The sequence below is a fragment of the Mytilus trossulus genome, chromosome 7 (genome assembly GCF_036588685.1).
Source record: "Mytilus trossulus isolate FHL-02 chromosome 7, PNRI_Mtr1.1.1.hap1, whole genome shotgun sequence".
Classification (NCBI taxonomy): Eukaryota; Metazoa; Mollusca; class Bivalvia; order Mytilida; family Mytilidae; genus Mytilus; species Mytilus trossulus.
Window position 1 is genome coordinate 10,098,164 of NC_086379.1, and position 23,357 is coordinate 10,121,520.

The 23,357-nt window shown below is 31.5% G+C and overlaps 1 protein-coding gene across 1 annotated transcript; it reads right to left on the reverse strand.

Moving 5' to 3' along the window:
- Positions 1–3,149: 3,149 nt before the first annotated feature.
- On the reverse strand, positions 3,150–23,062 carry LOC134724613 (uncharacterized). Its single transcript, XM_063587740.1, has 9 exons — positions 23,041–23,062; positions 20,943–21,059; positions 20,261–20,356; positions 19,582–19,781; positions 17,570–17,616; positions 14,601–15,974; positions 10,960–11,149; positions 8,187–9,004; positions 3,150–7,191 (listed from the first exon to the last, which is right to left on the reverse strand). Exons 2-9 carry the CDS (start codon positions 21,057–21,059, stop codon positions 7,046–7,048), a joined length of 2,988 nt encoding a protein of 995 aa, XP_063443810.1. The 5' UTR covers positions 23,041–23,062; the 3' UTR covers positions 3,150–7,045.
- Positions 23,063–23,357: the final 295 nt, after the last annotated feature.

A 23,357-nucleotide genomic window follows, 5' to 3' on the forward strand; every position in this document is an offset into this window, starting at 1 on the left:
TACTTTAAGTTTGCGGAAACGTGGTATTGGGACTTTGAAAAATTAGCGGAAATGCAATACGCCCGTATATTCTGGCGCGTGTAATTGTATAGTCTGACGCGTGTACAAAGTTAAAGGTGTTAATTGGATGTTATTGTAGCAATCAAACAGGGGACACGCGCGTCGTTAATCTCATTTGATGTTCCACATTGTGTGTACTGTTATCACCTTAGGGTGAAGCCACATCTAATGTTGTTCCTATCAAGAACAATGAATTATACTGCATTGCAAAAATTCTTGACTCATGGGAGAAAGTTAAACGCAATCCCAGAGTCCACCACTTCAACAGATGGTGGGCTGACAATCCCCATGCAAAACAAGTGCATGTGAACGTAAACCTTGCCAACGGAAACGTTTTAAAAATGCTAAAACTACAACTTCAAAAAGGGCAAAAATACAGTGAACCTTAGTGGTAAAAATCTGCGGCTTATCAAAATTGGACCACCATGTACAAAATGTATAAATATTATGTTAGATAGGAATGTACATATTACTATATAATGACTTAAAAAAAAAAAAAAAAATAAAAAAAAAAAATATATGGACCCCAAGGTATCAATATACTAATATAAACTTCACAATCTCTTTCTTCCTCACAAATGTTTCATTTCTTCGTCTATCTATATAATAAAACATTTTAATTAGACATATCTGCTCGTAAATTAAAAAAAAACATTACATACAAATTTCTCTATATCTAATATCTAATATTTAATAAAAAAAAATGTTTTCTTGTTGCTAAATAGTCTTCTTGTCGCTTGTTGTCGCTAAAATAATTCTTGTTGTCGCTTCTTGTCGCTTGTTGTCGCTTCTTGTCGTTTCTTGACGCTTGTTGTCGCTAATTAGTGAGACCCATGATAAGCATTTGTGTTATGTAAAAAATGCTACATAAAAAACAGCAATGTAGGATGGGACTAGTAATATGTACTAAATAATAATAGTTGAAACATTTATTTTAGATTTACAATACATACAATTATAACTTACAATTTCTTTAATTTTTTATTTCAATGACAGTTTCTACATCTCCAGTTAGTGGTTTTGGAGCATGTTTGAGTCCCACACATTTTTGATGAAACAACTGCAAGCAATATTAGTATATAGGTATATAGGTTTAAAAAAAATATGAAAGAAAACCGTACCTTTAGTTGGGGCGAACTCCATCTAATTTCGAAACGAAGTTACGTCCTCCATGGATACATGTATTATATACATACAGGAGTTCACAGTATTTTAATTCACAGTTGGTAATCTTTGCTTTTGGTGTATCAATTTATTCAGAACTGCCTTTGTATAGTTGTATGAAATTTGTGTCTTGATAGTGTTTCAGTTTCGTTTCAAACGCATGCCAAGCTTTAAATTTCTCCCCCAAAACAAAATTGGTGATAGGAATCTCTTCGTCCATAGTTCAAAGTATAACGATAGTTATAATAGTAGTTGTGCAGTTAAATATAAAAATAGACGATATGATAATATAGCCAATGAAACAACTCTACACAAGAAACCAAAATGACACAAAAATTAACAACTATAGGTCACTGTACAGCCTTCGACAATGAGCAAAGCCCATACAGCATAGTCAGCTATAAAAGACCCCGAAATGTAAAACACTTAGAAGTGAACACTTTTCTTAGCCTGAGTTCTCAACAACAAACCATTGAACTATATTTTTCGCCTTTGGCACTAATAATCTGAAGTAATATCTTTCAGAACATCAAAACCATTGATACGTAAAACTATTAAAACACCATTTGTTAAATAATAATCATTATTACAAGTATTATTTAGTACATATGAAAGAATTAAGCAACAAAACTATAGAAGATTTAAGTTTAATAAATCTAGTGTACATTGCTGATTTTCATGTAACAATAACGCAATGTAACCATAGCCTCAATAATTATTGTTACATTCGTAATTAATCGGTTCCTTACCCAACTTTGCATTCCGGCAATTAGTCTACAATGTAACAATAATATTTTTATTATTGTTACATTTTCATGTTACCGTAGCCTTTAAGATTTGTCTTCGTTTCTATCAACTCTCAACCAACTAATCTTTCCTCAACTGGGAGTACCCTTGAAGGTGGTTCATTTTGGCTATACCTCTCAGGGCTTTGACGTTTTCAACTACTAACTCCATGTTAACTATTGGATCCATGTCTTTATCTTAACAATAAAAAAAATCAATTAAGGTTTTTGACGAAACAGAAAATAAAACACTAACTTTTTTCTAGATACCATAAGGATCATTCAGCTTAAGTTTAGTTGGAATTGGGTCAGCAGTTTCAGAGGAAAAGATGTTTGAAATAGTTTACACCAGATGGACAACGACGACGACGGAGGACGCCAAGGGATGGCTAAAGCTCACTGTTCCTCCTTCAGAACGGTGAGCTTAAAACTGCATTTTAACTTATGTTCTATATTCAGCCATGGCACCAATGTTTTTTGACAAAACAGAAAATAAAACGCAAACTTTATTCTAGATACCCTAAGGATCTTTCAGCTTAAGTTTTTTAGAAATTTGTCATGTTTCAAAGGAGATGTTTGAAATAGTTAACACCAGACGGACAAAGACAGAAGCCTAGTAATGGCAAAAGGTCACATTCCCTTCGGAACAGTTGAGCTGAAAATTGACAGTTAATGCCCTTCAAATGTCCACTCATTCAGAATCACAAAAACATATTTGTTAAAAATGTTGTCAGTACACAAGAACATTTAAATGTATTCCTCCCATCCCATCAGTTGGTAAACTCAATTTGTGACAGTAAAATCCTGATTTCAATATTGACAAAAAAGAATAAAGATTTTGAGGCACAAAATGAGACTTTCTTGTTTATTCATTTTTTTTAAATTAAAAACCAAAAAAAAAAATTCTGACGGTTAAAACGTGAAATCTAAACCTTCAAAATATTTGTCAATAAAAAAAAATCAAGGTTACAAACCAATTGCATTAGAATGAACATTTTAATCTATACCTTACTGAGATTAATAAGAACACTAAAATGATCAGTTTTACAAGAATTAAATTAAACACAGTAGGATTTAGTCTCCTTACTGGAACACAAATACATATAGAAAGAATATGATTAAAACATGACAACACAGAAATATATGATAATCGTTTATTATCGATTTTTTATATGAACTTACATACAAATGATAGATAAATCATGCTTATTTCAAAATATGAATATATAAACCAGACTAGAACTAACAAATAAAACTCTCTAATGACCACTGACCTGGTTCATGTGAACTTTTCATAACTATACATTGATGTATATAAATACAGAAATGGTCTTATGCTAAAATACCTGAGAATTCCTTTAAATCAATAGATAAAAATCTTATTTAAATGGTTCATATTTTTCTCCCATCATCAAACTAAAATCAAATGCAAGTCCAGTGATGTTAATTAATGTTTTTTGCGTCCTTCTCATGGTCAATTATTTTATAACATACAATAACAAATACAAGGTCATTTTTTAGTGAAAACAACAGCTCAAAGAGTTCTTTGAACCAGGAGAGGCAAAAGGAGAGGTGAACAAAAAGTTTAAAGTAAATATAACAATGCATTCCAGCAGTGTACATGTAATAACATAACCCAACCACACAAAATCTAATTGAGTCGTTTCAAACATACATCATAAAATTTAATAAGTTTTTTTCATCATTAACACAAACTATGAGTTATAGAATGACCCCTTACAAATATAACAAAAGTGATAACAAAATTCATTTACTCATACAAATATCAATCTTGATATTAGAAAACATCCATCTGCTGAAAATTTAAAAAAATAGAATTTATTGAAGGCTCTGATTTAATGGAAATGGAGGACATTTTTGCAATGAGTTAAAACAGTTCTGATGAAGCTAACGTGTGTGTAAGACAAAATAATCATACAGTATACAAAATTCAGTTGATACAAATTTATAAATGGGTTCAAGATACTTTGCATATTTTAGTGATGTCACTCATGTTTTTTTTCAAAACCAGACAATATACAGCTGGCAAGCATCTAGACCCCCACCCCCAACTATTGTAATATTACATATACTTGGACAAAAATATAAAAGGAAAACAGAATAAAAGTAAAAACATATTTACATCAGAGACTACTGCTCTTCTTCTTAGATAAAAAAAATATGCACAAAAATATTTATAAACTTTGTATATATTTAATAGGTTTTTTTCTAGAAAAATGTGTGGTGGTCTGGGACCTTCATTATAATTTTAAAATACCTATATGATTCTTAAAACATCTCAAGAAAAAAGATCAACCCCATAAAATTTCAATTGAAGTGTTTCCGAATCTCTGTTGCCACATAAAGGGACAAATGAGGTACAGTGCTAAGAATAACTTTTACTCTTATTTTTATAAGAAACATCATCATACTCATATGTAGGAGATGAATAACTTTAAATTGTTCATTTAGAAAAAAAATCTAAATATTGTTGGTTTTTATAGTCAATTTTGTTTAAATACTTCAAACTCATATCAAGGATTGTAGGTAAATTTATACCTCTTGTTTTTAAAGCACAACGTTATCCTCTTTGCATTATTACAAATTATTACATACTTTAATCAAAGAGCAGAATGGAGGGATACGATTGCCAATGTGTTGAAATGAAAATTTCATTCACACATGTATAGCTGGATAGTATTATTTTCAAAACTAATTCAACTGTACAAGTAAAATGTAATTAATGTAATCTTAACAGTTTCTCAACTCTAAAAATAGCCAATGCCCAATACAAGTGTATGAACAATGTACTTAGTTTTGTACTGTCAATTCCAAGTTTACTTTCCCCAGCAGTCACTGAGAGTGAGGTACGGTATTTCACTTCGTATCTTATCACCTATTTTCCTACGTTAATTCTAGAAGGAATCCCATTCCTAACTCTTTAAATATTTAGTTTCCTTTAGGTCAGTGGGCATGACTCCTTTCTGTACACATTCCGCTTTAAATTGCAATCTTTTTAATATAAAAGGACATCTATCGACAGGACGAGTTAATTTTCTTGACATGTCATATTGTATACTATTTTGATTCAGAATTCATGCAAGTTACTTCCAGAAGGGAGACACCTCGAAATGATAATATGGAAGACTCCATTTCGGCTGAAGGGGTGTTGTACTTGCACCTTTCAATGTGGACTACATTTATTTTAATTTAAATGATGCAAACAATTTAAAACTATGCAACAACAACAACCCTCAATAGCAGACAGACATAGAAAAAATTTCATGAGTTTCAAATAAATCAATAGAGTTGGGAATCCAGAGCAACCATTCAATCTGATATCCCTGGAAGTCAAGAAAACTGTACACATGCGCATAATTACCTAAACTAACCCTAGACTTGTGATTTGGAGCAACAATATATATTATATGTTAATAAAACGACCTAGATGCTTCTCTATTTCTTTATGGAAGTACAATATCAAATATCAGTTTCATATAAAACTTCTAAGTAATGTGAAGCTTAGAGTTTTTATTTATATATGGTAACAAAAAAGAAAGCTTTTTAAAACTAATCTAACAAAAATTTCTCAATAAAAAACTCTTTTTTTTTTTTCACACATTAAAAACAGATAGGACATTAAAGTTCTAGCAACTTAGACATGTTAAAGATGATTCATTCCAATCTATAAAGTTTAAGTACCAGGAATGGCTCTTTTGAAAATGAGGTAACCTACTAAAGCTATTGATACAAATCATTAACTTCACCTACATTTTCAGTGTGCACAAAGTATTTGACATCCATTCAAATTTTTCTATTCATAATTCTGTACATGGTCCAATGGATGTTTTTTATAAAGTCACAAATATAAAAAAAAAACCAAAAAAACTTCCAAAGTAAAAAAATGCATATGCAGGCAAACACATCTTAATTCATTGCACATGTAGCATACACACTGTATAAAATGACTAGATCATAATATGTTAAAATCAGACAAGTAAAATCTTCAATCTGCGTAATACTATCATTTCATTCTTACATACACACATATTCACTACCTTCTTACATACACATATTCATTACATACAAACAAGACTGTGTACATACATGTACATGTATTGTTTAAGGTAGCATACATTTAGGAGTATAAATAAAAGAATGTGTTTTATGCTTTGCAAAAAAACAGGTTTATACATGTATTGTGCTTTTGTAAATAAAAAAAAAATCATTTTTTTTTAGATACAAAGCTTGTTTTCAAAAGGCTAGCCAAAAAATCATATAAAAAAAAACTCCTGTAAACATAATCAAGCTAATCCTGAATAAAAAGAACCCCAAAAAATCATTTCCTGATGCCTCCTTTATTTTCTTTATCCTGTTAAAACTTTAAAGACAGGTAACTAGTGAGTTGGCCTATCAACCATATGTTGAGACACTGTCTACTTCTTCATTCTCTACAAAAGAGATTCGTGAAAAAAAACTGCTTATAACACTATCAAGACAGTTTTGGAAATATTGAAGAATTTAACGCCAAAATGCCTAAAATCTGAATTCCTCGTTCCCTTTCCCCGCAATATAAAATTTTGGTCTTCAGAACTATATAAAAATAAATGTAAATTAAATAGATGCATGAAAACTTTCATTTCACATGGAATATGTGATTTCATAAAAATCAGCACTCTATGAATATACCTATGTATTACTGATATGCATTTACGACTGATGAAAATATTTCTATTAATAAACTGCTGCTTAAAATTCAATAGGAACACATAATGGCATTTCATACTCATACAAAAGTATTGAGATAGTATACATAGTATACAAAATATTGCTAGCAATTCTCAAAACCAAAGTTACATAGTGTTTCCAACCATCATGTGACAGATTAATAATTTTCAACAGATGTTATACATATATACATGTATTATATAAATGCAATTAATTATCTAATTTTCCTCTCACTCATGAATTTGTTCCATTATTTCATTTTCACACTTTGAAGTTGTTCTACTACATGTAACTACGTGAATGTTTTCCTAGTTTGCATTCTTTCTTGGGGAGGATCGTATAACCTGAGTCACTTCTTTCCTAATTCTAATAAGAGGTAAATGTTGTCTTGGAGTACTGACAGAATCTTTTACTTCTGGAGCTACAACTTTTCTTCCAACCCGAATCTTGTCTTCTGTAAAAATATAGAAAACAATATACATGTTACAGTTTATTGGGGGTAAATAAATGAAAATAGGTTTTTTTTCTTGTTCTATGCATAAAATACTAAAACTTGATAGGAAATAATGAGAAAAACAAATATTTATCTACTTTGGATGAGCTCATGCTTAGTTTACTGGATCTATAGAGTTTCTACCTACCATCCTGTTGATAAAGATATTTATCCAGCCTTAACTTGTGAACTTTAATCATTTAAATTAAACTCCAAGAGGTGAACCAACGACTGTGTGAATCATTTCAATAGAGTCCCTGAAGTGGATACCTTGGTATGCCGGGTTAAACATTTAAATTCAAGATTAAAAGAGCATTTAATATTTTGTTTTTTATATTATTCCTAAACTGTTTGGACCATAACCCCCCCCCCCCCAAATCTATCCAAACTTGCTTGTGTGTGTTTAAATTTCATTGATTTCTTTTTACCTTTTCTTAAGCATGTAAAGTTATTGTCCAGAAACAATCTATCAATGGGTAACACCAATCAATCAATCTATCAATGGTTAACACTAATTAATCAATCTATCAATGGTTAACACCAATTAATCAGTCTATCAATGGTTAACACTAATTAAACAATCTATCAATGGTTAACACTAATTAATCAATATATCAATGGTTTACACTAATTAATCAATCTATCAATGGTTAACACCAATTAATCAATCTATCAATGGTTAACACTAATTAATCAATCTATCAATGGTTAACACTAATTAATCAATATATCAATGGTTAATTAATCAATCTATCAATGGTTAATTAATCAATATATCAATGGTAAACACTAATTAATCAATCTATCAATGGTTAACACTAATTAATCAATATATCAATGGTAAACACTAATTAATCAATCTATCAATGGTTAACACTAATTAATCAATATATCAATGGTTAACACCAATTAATCAATCTATCAATGGTTAACACTACCTCAATAAAATGTCCTACCTTTGTAAGGAATATTAGTTACTATGGCACATGATACAGGTGTTTCCTGGGGATCATAGGCTAACAGAATGTTTAGCTTTTGTTCTTCTACAACAATAGAACTTATAATATCATCAATTGTCGATGTTGTTTCATCAATATTTATAATGGCAATGATCCTCAGTTTTTCATCTTCAACAGTCAGCCATGTAAATTGTCCAAGCACCTTCTTACAAAAAGGGGAATAATTGAGTATATTTTTATCCACTGGAAGAACACAAAGTACTTGTTTTGATGTATCTTCCTCCTTGCAGGAGTTTTTCAAATCAGTTGCTATTGAATTTACATTAGACCTCTCATCTGAGACCTGAAATATACTTTCTGATGGCATAACTTTCAACGAAAAATTGCGCTGAAATTCCTGTCTAACAAAATTTACAATTTTGGATCTTTCCTCATCAAGCTGTAGTTTCGAAGGCAACTTATTCAACATATTAAACTTAGTTGATGGTTTACATTCGAAAAGTCTATCTGTATGTTCTGGCAACATTTTCATTCTAATTAACCCTCTTGGATCAAGTTTATCATTGACTATCAACAAAAGAGCATTCATATTCTGAACTGTTAACAATTTGCCAATTGTACAACCACATTTCTTGGAAGCATTAGTTAAATTTATCCTGAGTTGTTTAAAGACATTGTCTTGCATGCTCTTGACCATGGTTTTATCCATAGATTTATATAGACTGAGAACATAGCTGTAATGAGGAAGCTGGCTGTGTAGTTTGTCTTCACTGGTCAGGAGCTTAGCAATCTTGCTCTGGTCATCTCCCCCATTGCTACAACATAGAAACACATGTTTACTTTTCTGATATTTCTATAAGAATTGATATTTTAATAATCAAAGGCAGAACCATGAGCGCCCTGGTTATTCTAAAGGTGTGACACCACTAATTCAGGCCCGGCCAGAAAGCACATACCAGAAAGTAGTACATACAATGTATTTAACGCAAAATAGTTCCTACGCACGAGTGTAACTTTCAAAATATGTAAGATATTTAGGTATTTTTGTCATCAAATGAAAGCTGAAGGACTGGTGATCATTGTAGAACACTTTTGGACTTTTAATTTTAAATATTTAAAAAACTGCAGCAACTTTTAAAAAGAGGGTACATTTGGTCTGTTTGTCAGATCTGAAGTACCTGTTTTGGTACATCCAAAGTTCCGGAAACCAGTTCTTTCTTATATGCAATGTAAGGTATGCTGATTTTTTCAGTAGAAGACACCATAAAGTGTTGCTTTGAAATGCAATGATTGCCACTTTATTTGAACTTAAAATGAAAGAGGTGTGCCTGGTTGAAATGGAGGAATTTAACATAGAAAGTAATGAGACCATGAATTAGTGGTGTACTTCCTAAAAGGACCTTATTTTGATAAATATAATTTATAATTATTTTCCCATATAAGCTATTCTCTTGTTGTTGAAAAGATTGTTAATGCAAAAAATAGCAGAACAATCAGAACATGTACACTATATGATAAAGAGCACACATTTTCTTTCAATATTTTTTTAGACAATACTTTTATGATTAAAAGACAATTTAAAAAGTAAAACAATTTTAAGTTTTCTCTTTCTTAAGAAGTATGAGCTACAATAGAGGCTTTTAATTAAATTAATGAAAAATGTGATGATGCCCACACTTGCATATAATGTAATGAAGGGACATAACTCCAGAAAGGTAAGATTGACTCCACCTATATTTGAAGAAGATATTTTTGTGGTGATAAGCATTGTGTATATTAAGGTTCATTTAGGGTGTTTTCTTGAAGATACAACAGGGAAAGAGCTACTTAAACATGTTAAACTCAAACATGGTTTGTTAACATACATGGATTTTCCCTATCCATCTCTGGTCCATGTTTAACCTTTGTCGAGTCAACAGCTAGTATTAGGAAATCAAAAAACAAAAGAACAGTATTTGACGAGGTTATTTTGCACAAATAAAGACGTCTAAAGCAGATATTAGTACGCTGATGTTGAACTATTCTAATGATGCACTGTCAAATTTAACAGCTTATGTAAGAACTCAGAACATCGAATTTATATCAAAGTAAAGTTTAATATCGTTTTACAGCAGATTTCGGTCAGTATGTAGCTAATGGTAATATCTTTGGTTAGCTTGCTTGTTAGCTGAACCGTGAAGTCATTGTTAGGTTAGGTAAACTACCCTCTTTTAATAGTAGACTAGCCCAACAGATAACCAATCTATCTCTCTGTACATAGGACTAAGCTACTTTAATAGGAGGGTAGTATACCTTACCTAACAATGACTTCACTGTTCAGCTAACAAGCAAGCTAACCAAAGATATTATCATTAGCTACATACTGACTGTAATCTGCTGTAATGTCAATCATTGGTCAATTATGTATGATGGCTAACTGATAATCATAATTGCCTTTTGTTACTAAGTCTTTATAGGGAATTTAAATCGGGATAAGACATGTCTGACTGCCTAAAATATTTTTTGGAAGCCTTGCTTCAGACACATGAAATTTATAATACTCAATCAACAAACAAAACTCTGATTATAATAAAAAAAAATATCTGAGGCAAGCTTCCTAATTATTCAATTAAATAGTAAAATAAGTTTTAATGTGAATCCCAACCTATCTCTAGCATCAGACAAAGATTATACAATTATTGACATGCATGCATGATGTTAAACAATGAACTACATTTGTTAAATATTCATTCTGAAATCCTTTATTCAAATCCATAAATTCCAATCTTACCATAATATCTGACCAATGTCATTCATTAGATGAGGCATTATTTCCTTCTGAAGGTGTTCTAACTTAAAAGCATCTAGCCAGAAAGCCAGCTTGTCTTCCTTTATATTTAACTCATGCACTGCTTGTTTCATCAGTTCTACTCTCAGTGTGTCACTACATTCCAAATCCTGAGTCAAAATCAATCCACAAGCTAAAAGAAAATTACAAGGCATTATAAATAGATTATAAACCCCTGTTTAACCCGGCGTTTTACGTTTCCGCAAATTGGCATTACTTTTCCGCGAAAAAAAGATGACGTTTCCGGAAAAAAAAGTTTACGTTTCCGCAAATAAATATCTTACTTTTCCGGAAAAAAAGTAACTATTCCGGAAAAAATAAATTATTACTTTTCTGCATATAATTAAGGAATACCTATTGATCGAAAGCAAAGCTATAATAAAAAATAAATATGCATTAAGTTAATAGGTCATCATAACAAGTAAGTAAAAAACATCATTAAAATGTATGAAAACATATGTTCAAACATATCTTGATATTAGTTCATAAGTCAGTTCTGTCATTCGTTGTTCTCTTTTCCTCGGGGTCAGGGGTGATGCCCAAATGCTTGATGGAAATCTCAATTGCCACCCATATGAAATTCCAATATATAATCGGTAGACCTCATGCATTTATCGTCAGATGGAGCATCGACAATTAATTCAACAAAGCATTCTTTAATCATGTCAGTTGGCAAGTAAGCCAAACCAAAGATTTCTCAATGCAGTTTAACTCATCCTTACCCAAGTCAACTAGTTATATCTAGAAAATTGTAGCTATACTGAGATCAGAACATTTGTTTTATTAAAAATAAAAAAAAATAAAAAAAATATCACATATGTACATTCAAATCTTTATAATTTACCAGGTAAATTTGCGGAAAAGTAATAAATGCAAATTGCGGAAACGTATACTTTAAATTTGCGGAAACGTAGTATTGGGACTTTGAATAATTAGCGGAAATGCAATACGCCCGTTTAACCCACATCTATAATGTCAACAATCATGCTTATCTAAAAGTAGAATAAAAATAAGGAAGACTTGGGTTTTTTTTTCTAAAAAGAAGTGAGAGTTAAGCATTCATATTTTTCAACTTTTAATATTAGTAAATGTATGTATTCAAGACAATCAATACCAAAAAGAGTTCATGGGTAAGTTATGTAAGTAATTGTCGTACACCAAATGTTAATAAGACCAGACAGGTGAAAGACAAGGTAGTAGCTTGTCACCTTAGTCACAAAGTAGCATATTGCATGAGCCTTTTAAATTAAAACAAGTAAAAGCCTGCATAAACTAGAGGAATATTTCCTTGCAAAAGGAGGGAATATAAACTCATGAAAATAAAAGCTATTATAAAACAACCCTTTCAAAATTATGTATCACACTAATGTATTATTGATAAATAAACAGGGTGATATAATACATGTAATATGGCCACTTAAGGGGGCTCGCGGGTCTAAATCAAATTTTTTATTTAATATAGGATTTCGCCTTATTTTTGTATAAATGAACTTTATCTTATACTTAATAGAAAAATGAAATAAAGAAATGGGGTCACCGTTCATTTAGGCTCACAATCTGCCTTTCGAAAGAAGCATACATTTTTGTTAACGTTCTTTTTTTCTGTTGAACTAATAGGAGAAAAATCGGTAATATTGAAAAAAAAAAAGAACCAAATTACAGAAATTGCTTATATTTTACAATTATTTAGTTTATGTACAGCTTATTTGAAAACAACCATAAACTAGAGGCTCTAAAGAGCCTGTGTCGCCCACCTAGGTATATGTGAATTAAACAAAGGAAGCAGACAGTTCATGACAAAATTGTGTTAAGGTGATTGTGATGTGTTTGTACATCTTACTTTACTGAAAATTCTTGCATCTTACAATATTCTCTATCTAAAATGAACTTGTCCGTGTAGTTTCAGTGGAAAATTTTAGTAAAAATTTACAAATTTTATGAAAATTGTTAAAAATTGATTATAAAGATACATCAATGATGATTGTGGCCAAGTTTGGATTAATTTGACCCGGTAGTTTCAGAGGAGAAGATTTTTGTAAAAGATGATGGATAATTACGAAAAATGGTTAAAAAATGACTATAAAGGGCAATAACTCCTAAAGGGGTCAACTGACCATTTTGGTCATGTTGACTTATTTGTAGATCTTACTTTGCTGAACATTATTGCTGTTTATAGTTTATCTCCATCTATAATAATATTCAAGATAATTACCAAAATCAGTAAAATTTCCTTAAAATTACCAATTTAGGGGCAGCAACCCAACAATGGGTTGACTGATTCATCTGAAAATTTCAGGGCAGACAGATCTTGACCTGATAAACAATTTAACACCATGTCAGATTTGCTCTAAATGCTTTGGTTTTTGAGTTATAAGCCAAAAACTGCATTTTACCCCTATGTTCTATTTTTAGCCATGGCGGCCATCTCGGATGGTTGGCCTGGTAAAAAAACACAAACTTTAAACTAGATACACCAATGATGATTGTGGCCAAGTTTGGATTGATTTGACCCGGTAGTTTCAGAGAAGAAGATTTTTGTAAAAGATGATGGATATCTACGAAAAATGGTTAAAAATTTAAATTGACTATAAAGGGCAATAACTCCTAAAGGGGTCAACTGACCATTTTGGTCATGTTGACTTATTTGTAAATCTTACTTTGCTGAACATTATTGCTGTTTACAGTTTATCTCCATCTATAATAATATTCAAGATAATTACCAAAATCAGTAAAAGTTCCTTAAAATTACCAATTTAGGGGCAGCAACCCAACAATGGGTTGTCTGATTCATCTGCAAATTTCAGGGCAGATAGATTTTGACCTGATAAACAATTTTACCCCATGTCAGATTTGCTCTAAATGCTTTGGTTTTTGAGTTATAAGCCAAAAACTGCATTTTACCCCTATGTTCTATTTTTAGCCATGGCGGCCATCTTGGATGGTTGGCCGGGTAAAAAAACACAAACTTTAAACTAGATACATCAATGATGATTATGGCCAAGTTTGGTTTAATTTGGCCAAGTAGTTTCAGAGGAGAAGATATTTGTAAAAGTTAAAGCCGGACGACGGACGACGACGGACGCCAAGTGATGAGAAAAGCTCACTTGGCCCTTCGGGCCCGGTGAGCTAAAAATATAGGTCACCGATGAGTTAAAAAAGATATTTCAATTCTAATGCCAAAAAATGGCATTCTTGCACCAAAGGGAGATAAGTTGGAGCTTTTCCAATGATATCTACATTTTATAAGTCACATGTAGCCAACACACAAAGTTTTTTGGAATGATTTTTGTACCCTAAGATAAAGTAACCATTGGTAACAACTACTAAATGTAATTAATGAAATTTGAAATGAAAAATAAAAGTTTATTTTTTTTCTGTAAATCTTATGCCCGCGAGCCTCCTTAAGTGAAGAACCAATAGTTTTGATGAAACTTTGACATCATGAACATGTTGAAATTAACATATTTGACCTAAAATATTGATTTGACCCATATCCTGAAAAATTCAATATGAACCAAGACCTTACCAAAAATGATATTGAATCACTACAATATGTTAAACCAATTAGTAAAGCAGACACTTACTGGGGTACATGTTTTGCTCTGTTTCTGATTCTGTACTTGAAGCACCATTGCCAAGGTCTAAATATTGGCCAGTTGATACAGATTTCTGCTTCTCAACACTACTTTTATCATTCGTCTTCTCATCAGTTTCACTCTCCTTAGAGTTTTCTTCATCATCTTGAACATCTTTCACAGATGAACTACTTGTATTCACAACCTTGTGGACTGAAGATCTGTCTTTTTTAGGAGTCATCCTAGTAATTGTATCTGGATCTAATCTGTCCAGCTGAACTTTTAAATTTCTGACAACAGATGGAGGGCTTGTTTCTCCGTCTTCTACATCAATAACGTTGACCTCTAACTTGTCTGAAGTTTCCTGTTGAACTTTTAACACAATCTGAGAGTCTAAGCAGTCTTTTGATTCAGTGTCATTAGATGAGTCATCATTAAGTTTTGATTTGTTTGTCTTCAGTCTTATTTTTTTACTTCTACTTTTTACTTCCTTTTCAGAGAGAAAATCTTCTGATTCGTCACTGCTGATGCAAGGCCTTTTTAATGGCGTTTTCTTTTTATGTACAATAGAATCATCACTGCCTGAATGTTTTCTTTTGTTCCTTTGATTGCTTTGTGGTAGTTGGTTGCTATTGTTGTAAGATACATTTTTTGCACATCTGCGGGACGACCGAGGACGTTCTTCAGGTGCTTCTCTTATTTCATCATCAGAAGAGTTCTCATACAGATCTTTCAATATGGAAGTTCTTGGCACAGATTTTTTGTTCTGATTTGGTGTTGCTTTCTGTGAACTGCTTCCTCCTGCTACTGCATTTATTTCCGCCTCAACTCTTAGTTTATTTGGGGTAAGATCATCATTGTCAACTTCAGGAACAGTTTTATGTCGTTTTGCACTTTTTAATTTATTTGGCTTACTAATTTCCTCATCATCGTTAAGATCATCACTGTCAACTTCAGGAACAATTTTATGGCGTTTTGCATTTTTAACCTTATTTGTCTTACTGATTTCATCGTCATCGTTTCCCAATATAAGGTGTAAGTTAGATATCTCTTCAGATTTGTCATCGTCGTCATCATCTTCATCATCAGTGAACATTGAATTGGAAGATTTACTGAAAGATATACCATTACTATGTGCTAGCTTTGATTGGGAAGGACTTGGTTGAGTTAAGATGGAAACATCTAACAAGCGTTTATCACTGTGTTGTGGTACAGCATTATTATTCTGCTGCGTATCAGATTCAATATCTTCTTCCTGGTCTTCATCAATATCCTCTTCTTCTGAAGAAGAGTTAATGCCAGATTTACTCTGTTCATCTTCATTGGCCTCCTCTTCTTCAGAAGAAGACTCCATCTTGGAACTGAATGGTAAGAAAAGTTCAGCTACAATAAAAAAATATTCTAATTAACTTCTTTCGTACATTGTTATATTCTTTAGCCACATATATTTGATTCCTAAAACACACTTCATCACCCTTATTCTTGAGTATTTATATACTAGTAATGTCAATATATTATCTACAAAGTTTCATGAAATTCTGTTGTGTGGTTTGACAGGAGTTGAGATGACAAACTGTTGAAGTAGTACCTTAGAGCAAATAAGTTCAAAGAGGTGTAACTCCTAGAAAAAATATTGAATCGTAATTTCCTGTTGATATGCACATTTACATAATATGTTCTTTTCATATAAAAAGGTTTGGTGAAATTCTGTTGAGTGGTTTGAGAGGAGTTGCGATGACAAGAAACTGGACTGACGGACGGACGGACGGACTGGCGGGTCAAAAACATTATACCCTTTGCAACTTTGTTGCGTGGGATATAATTAAACCACTTCTAGTCACACGAACAAATGAATGAACAAACGGACAAATGAACGGACATTTCTTTGAGATTTTTAACTTCATACATAAAAATTAGTCATTTGAAAGAATGACTAATTTTTATGTATGAAGTTAAAAATCTCAATATTTCAAATTTTGAAGAAAGGTGAATGCATACAGTTAATGTACCGTCTGTGACAATATGGTTGAACACTTGAAACAAAAGTATCTTCCTGATGAATGTGAATGTCAATGATGATTTTTTTTTTATGTAATGGTTTGTTTTTATTTTCTTTACCTTATGCTTAAAATTCCTTTGCTTTTAAAGGATTCTTATTTATATAATAATCCAATTTGTTAGAAATCTTGATCGATTTATTTTGCATAACTACCTACATTTTTCTCCAAAGACTGTTACATGTATTTAAATCATACAATTATTTCTCAAGCACTTACAGAAAATTGATATATCCTCTGGTTTTCTCTTTTTTCGTAAACTGTTCAATAAGTATGATGTATACATAAATTATTTGTGGTAGATTTAGCAAAATTCTAATTAAGTTTTTGACAGTAATTCTCTGAACTGTTGACCATGTGGGGTTTGAAAAATGACCTTCAAAAGATACTGTTTTCCCTATTCTGAACAACATGATCTACTACACTTTCTTTTATTTGACTGATATTATTCCATAACAAAAAATTGTCATCCTATCTGATTGTCTTCACGTAATAAAAGCCAAAACCAACGAGTTAAGGACCTTCGGAACGTCTCTATTGTTATCGTTCAATGACAACCGATAAGTCTTTCTTGTAATCTTTGAAAAGAAGTGATGCATTCTGACTTTAAATAGACAACCAATCAGTGACCTGAATTCATGTGAAGTATATTTAGCCATAGGTAAACACTGACTTTTTATCCTTGTTTATCGTGACCGCAACTTTGCGGCAATACGTCTCTCTGCTGCCTGTAAACATTTGAAAAAGATATTTTGTCTAAGAGTTATGTGAACAATGCATGGTTTTTTTTTTATATATCTCATACAAATTCATAATGTCTGGAAATTCAATAACTATTACGTCTGCCCGGTACGGTTTTGATTGCACAAAAGCAATTACATAATTCAGTAATATGAAGCTATAATCAAAGACTTTACTTACATTTGTTATTCCTAAAATTAGCTTCATGCTGAGGTGAACAAAAAACTCTGAAACAAAAAAAAATAATAAGGACATATATCATAAATAGAAATAGATAAGGAGTTGATGTACCACAAATAGAGCAAAATACTTTTGTGACTTAAAAATTATTGTTAGTTGAAAACTACTAGTTACAAACCCTCTTTATGGATGAATTGGGTGTTTTACATCAAGTGACATAACTAATATGTCATGAAGATCAGGAAAAAAACATAATTTGTTATGTCAGAACATAAATTGTGTTTCCTTAATAATATTGGTTGAAAATGAAAGAAAATATTCAGGATTATCAATATTTTATGAATTTTTCCTATGATCTTGTTGACTGATTATTTCCTTTCTCAGCCGTTTTGAGTGATATGCAAATTATTTCTAGAATTGAAGGCAACATGTGCCATTGTCAAGGAATTTAACAACATCTTCATAGGTAAAATAGCAATAAACAGATTATCATTGGTCATCTCAACTGGATTGCTTTTATCTGTTTGAGATAACCAAAGATAATCTATAAATATCAAATCCAACAGGAACAGATATTATTGCAAATCTTCCAGATAAACTTTTATTAGGAGGAACAAATAAAGGTTTACATCTTGCATTTTACACTATTAAACTAATATCCAGAGCTTAAATGTTGAACATGATACTTTATCATTATTAATTAGGAAAATAACAAGACAAGCCACTCTACTCAGACAAATTATTCTGATTCTGAGCTGACAAGTCTTTTACAGCCTTAGCAGATAAGTAGTTTTTTTAAGGTAACATTTTGATTCTGTTTAGGTGAATGTGTTTCAGGCACCAATAGCATCGGTAATGTGATAAGGTTGACAAAAACATGCTGGACATTCTACTGCAGGTTTTTTGTAATGTAAGAAATGTGCCATAGCTTAACCAAAATTTAAATTTATTACATTACAACCGCGTTTAAGAAAAATGTAGGCAAAACATGACTTAAGGTAATGAATTGGCTTATATCTGAATATTAATAATGTTGAAAATAAGGTGTTTTTTTTTTTAATTTTGTATAAATGCAGGAAGTTTGACCCCTCCCCCTTCCCTTCAAAAATTAATTAAAATAGAAATATTTATTTCAGGTATACAAATGTTTTGTGTCTTGAAGAATGACTTTTATTACATTTGTTGCAATGAATTACATTGAATTTTCCAGTTAAATAAAAACCGATTATTCCACATGTGAAATAAACATTGTTTTTTCAGTCCTCTGACATCATAAAACAATAGGGGTTGTCAAGACTTCGAAAACGTCGGATCAAAACAAAATGTGAATGCGTAGAAAAAGATATAGTTCCTTCATTTTCTACTTTAATTTTATAAAAAAAGCCATTTGCAAATGTAATAAAAAGAATAACTAACATGACTAATGAAAGAATTCAAATATTGAAAAATATTCAACTTGTGACTGAACAACACTGATAATGAACTCATGCTGTGCTGTGCGCATTCATGAATTAATGTGTTGTTCGGTCACTCGTTCAATATTTTTCTCTATTTGAATTCTTCAATAAGTTATTCTATAATTATAATTAAAGGTTTATCATACCTTTGTTTGTCTGTCAGAAATTTGTTTGTCCATAAATAAAGCCTTTGTTCAAATCGTTTGCTATATTGTAATTTTGTATGAAATCATAAATACGAATAAAGAAATGACATCAGATTTAGATTATTTTGTGCTATAAAATGATATGCATGCTCAGTTGAAACAAATGCAATATTTAAAATCTTGAAGCATCTTTGGACTCAACAGTAAATGGCAGTTTGGAAAATGATAAGTCCATGACCCAGGAACTTGCTAAAGTGAGAACCCTGACTCTAGTTCCTGTCTACTTGTCTACGATTTCAGGATCATGAACCCTCCCCCCCACTCCACCCAATTTTACTTTTTTAGTTTTAAGCTGACTAAATGTGAATTCCAACATGAATTACATGAAATCTAGATAACACACACTTACCTATACATCACAACCTGTTCATTCTGTTCTTTATATTTTATAAGCATACGCTTGGTTATGGCAGTGGTACTGCAATTAGCACAATAAAAATGGAAAGTTTTATTACAATTTCTAAGTGCACAACCTGCAGTAGCACCTCCTATTGGTAATCCATCTCTGTTCTTCTTGCCTTTAGACGTCTTCTTACATTCTGAACAACGCTATCAAAAAATCAAACAAAAAGTTACTTTTATTATAAAACATAATCTCTGATGTTAACACACACTTTTAAAAATGAGGTTAAATTTTTCTATATTTTTCACTATATAATGATATAAATACTTTCAGTCTTATTTCTGGTACCTTTACAACAGGGTTTTCATAGGGATATCTTTTTGCAGTTGATTCCGAGGAGTACAAAGAATAGTTCTAATCTGATCTGTCTTATTCAGCGTATTGCATTGGAATTTCTAGATTAGAATGATATTTTCAACACTTAATTGGTCAGGTTATCAAAATACAAATAAATCTTTGTACCTTCCAGCATAAACTAATACATGTTATGCGTTTTACTTATAGGTGAAGTACAGTAACCTGTAATTATTTAAAAATTTTGTGGTCATATAAAAACATGTCAACGATGTACAATTACATACATGTAAATATGCAACAAAACCCTGTAAATATTTGTTTCACTAACCATGTATCGTCCTCTTTTCATTTCATCTAATACTTTGTCCAATTTGAACCCACCAAAACTATCGAATTTGTACTGAATCAATGTTGCGCTGTATTGCTGAAAATGAATAAAAATTAAAAATTTTAAACATGTTAAGAGAAGTAAAATAAATGGAGAATAGAACATGTAGAATTTTTGTCCAGGGGACACACATTAATGATGCCAATGCTTGCATACAACATAATAAAAGGACATAATTCTAGAACAGTGATGCAACCCAAATTATATCTGTTATTGTGGTTATAAGCATCCTGAATATTAAGTTTCATAACATTCGGATGGGGCTCAAACAGAGACCTATTTTTCCTGGTAGCTTGTTGTTATGTGTGAGCCAAGGCTCTGTGTTGAAGGCCGTACATTGACCTTTAATGGTTTACTTTTTTTAAAATTGTTATTTGGATGGAGAGTTGTCTCATTGACACTCACACCACATCTTCCTATATCTATTAAGTTAGAGAACAGAAACAAAAAATCCAGCAATTTTTCAAAATGTAAATGGACTAAGCTCTAGAACAGTGTAAGTGACCACACCAAAATTTTTACTTGATATTCTTCATATCTGTGTTTTGTGAAATGAAAAAAAATCAGTAATGATTTCCCATGACAATAAATAAATAAATCATCTGGAAATGTTTATAAATACCAAACACTTGTGGTGAGCTGCAATCTTCTTTCCTTTTACATTCTGAACATGAAGTTTACCACATATATCTGAAACCTCTTGCCCTCTGTGGCAAAATCCACATGCTGTTTTCTCCATCTAAAATCAGAAATTAATAATAAGTAAAAACTGAATTTTTATAAGGCCAAAAATAAAATATTGTTTGTTACCCCTCACACGACCGACCTGGTTAAATCACAGAGACCCGAAAAATTTTATTGGCCATTCTTGTCCACTATTTTTTTTTGCTATGTTGGTTATTGGTGATATCTTTCCCGATGCTGTAGACAATGAGCGTTTTAAATCAAGGTATTTTTGCATTGAAGCGTCTACATGCAGTCAGAGCTCAGACATAAACAAGTTGATTTTTGTTTTTGACTTAAATAAGTCCAAACATGTATTTATTATAAAAATGTAGTTTCAATTTTAGACTCATCTAAGTCAGAAAATGACAGACTTGTTTAGGTCTATTCATGTTGGTGAAAAAACTTAATGTTACTTTGTGGCCAAACTACACCACCTATGACAGCAAAAACCTGTATGAGAGTTCAAAAGGACTTGAGCTATCTATATTTAATTATCTAATTGAACATCCTTACTAAACACAGATGTTTTACCTCATTAAGTGTGATTCCAGGTGGTTGCATTGTAAGGTTAATTAACATTACCTCCGATTTTTTAGACTCTCATTCATATTTTTCTTTAGAAGACAAAGCATTGACTTTCAATGATGTCATTATTTGATTTAGATGCATGACCTCCTTATAAATATGCATGGGTCTTGAACTGTTAACCAATTTTGAATTTTTGATCACTTATTGACTTGCAGGAGTCGATATTTGCAACTTTTTGATTCTGGTCAATTATTTATTGTTTAACAATATTGGACTTATTCAAGTCATATTTTGTGATACATTAAAGGGAGACAAATCCTAAAACTTACATATTTAGACCTCTATGAGTCAAAATTAAAGCAGATTCAGACTTATTTATGTCTGAGCTCTGACTGACATGATTGGGAATCAAGAAAAACAAACAAAATGATTTGTCACACGATTTGTTTGTGTGCAAGAGTGATCTTTTTATTAGCCTACTCTTTTTCGAAATCTACAAAGGTGTCTTTAACGTGCAAGAGATATGGCTCTCTCTTAACACGGGTTCCTGAAATTTTCATCCAGAATGGGAATCGAACCAGGAACCCTTGTGTTAGTAGTCTGATGCACTTACCACTACACCACGGCTCTAGGTATAAACAGTACATGTGCCAGTTGTTAGTTATTATCATTCAGGAGAATCAGATGCTTAAGGTTTCAAGGGATACATGTGGAATGATGTCATATTTCCAGTCCAATAAAATAAGATATGCATTTGATAACTTATTTTTAAAGGCACCCACAAATAATAATACAGAAATTATTAAATGAATTTATTCTTACTTTTCTTTATATACATGTATCTTGTTAGCGTAATTTATATTGCTCGCTTCTAAAATGTTCATAATATAATAATCAATTTCAAATTAAGTTGATAATTAATTTTCAATATAACAACATACAACATCATACTTATATTCTTCTACTGACTAAGTTCTTAAATTCTAGTAGTCTGATTTTGTGAGGCAGATTAGGTTATAGGCTGAGTAAGTTATTGTCTGAGTTTGTTATACGCTGAGATACTAGGGATTCTGAATGAGTATGGGAGCAAACAATATGACACATGATTTGGGGCTTTTTCAGGATCTGTAAATACTGTGCACCTTAACTGAAATTAAGTATGAGGAAAAAGCAAACTCCTGTATTATTTTCTAAGCAATTTAAAGTGGTCTCTTCGAAAATTTCTATGAAAACAATGTTGGTAACTCTGAGTCCACATTTCATCATTCAAGGCACACTTGCAAAGTTCTGACAAACGCGGGAAATTAGAGCAACGTTCTGTAATTTTCAGTGTGCAAGGTTTTTTTTATACTATTTGATATTATTTCTAAACTTGTACTTAAATGGCAATGCATAAACCTTTTTATGTATCAACAGTAAGCTATAAATGCATAAAAATAATGGTAAAATTATATTTTTAAAAACACATTTCCACTAGGATGCCATCTTTGTTTGTTGTAAATTTAAAGTCGTTTCAGGAGGAGGAACAGTTCCGGAAAATCATTCAAAGTCGAGTGGCGAACAGTTGAGGACTGAGACTACTATAACACAATGTGTTATAGTAGTCTCAGGTTGAGGATCAAGAAATTTTTATTTATTTTATTTTTTTTGGGGGGGGGGCACTGACTGCTATAAGAGGGACCAAAATATGCTTTAGTGATTCCCTAAATAATCAACCAGTTGCTATTTATAATTCGTTTATCAAATATACCGTCCGCTTATATTTATCATTTTCAGTAAGTTT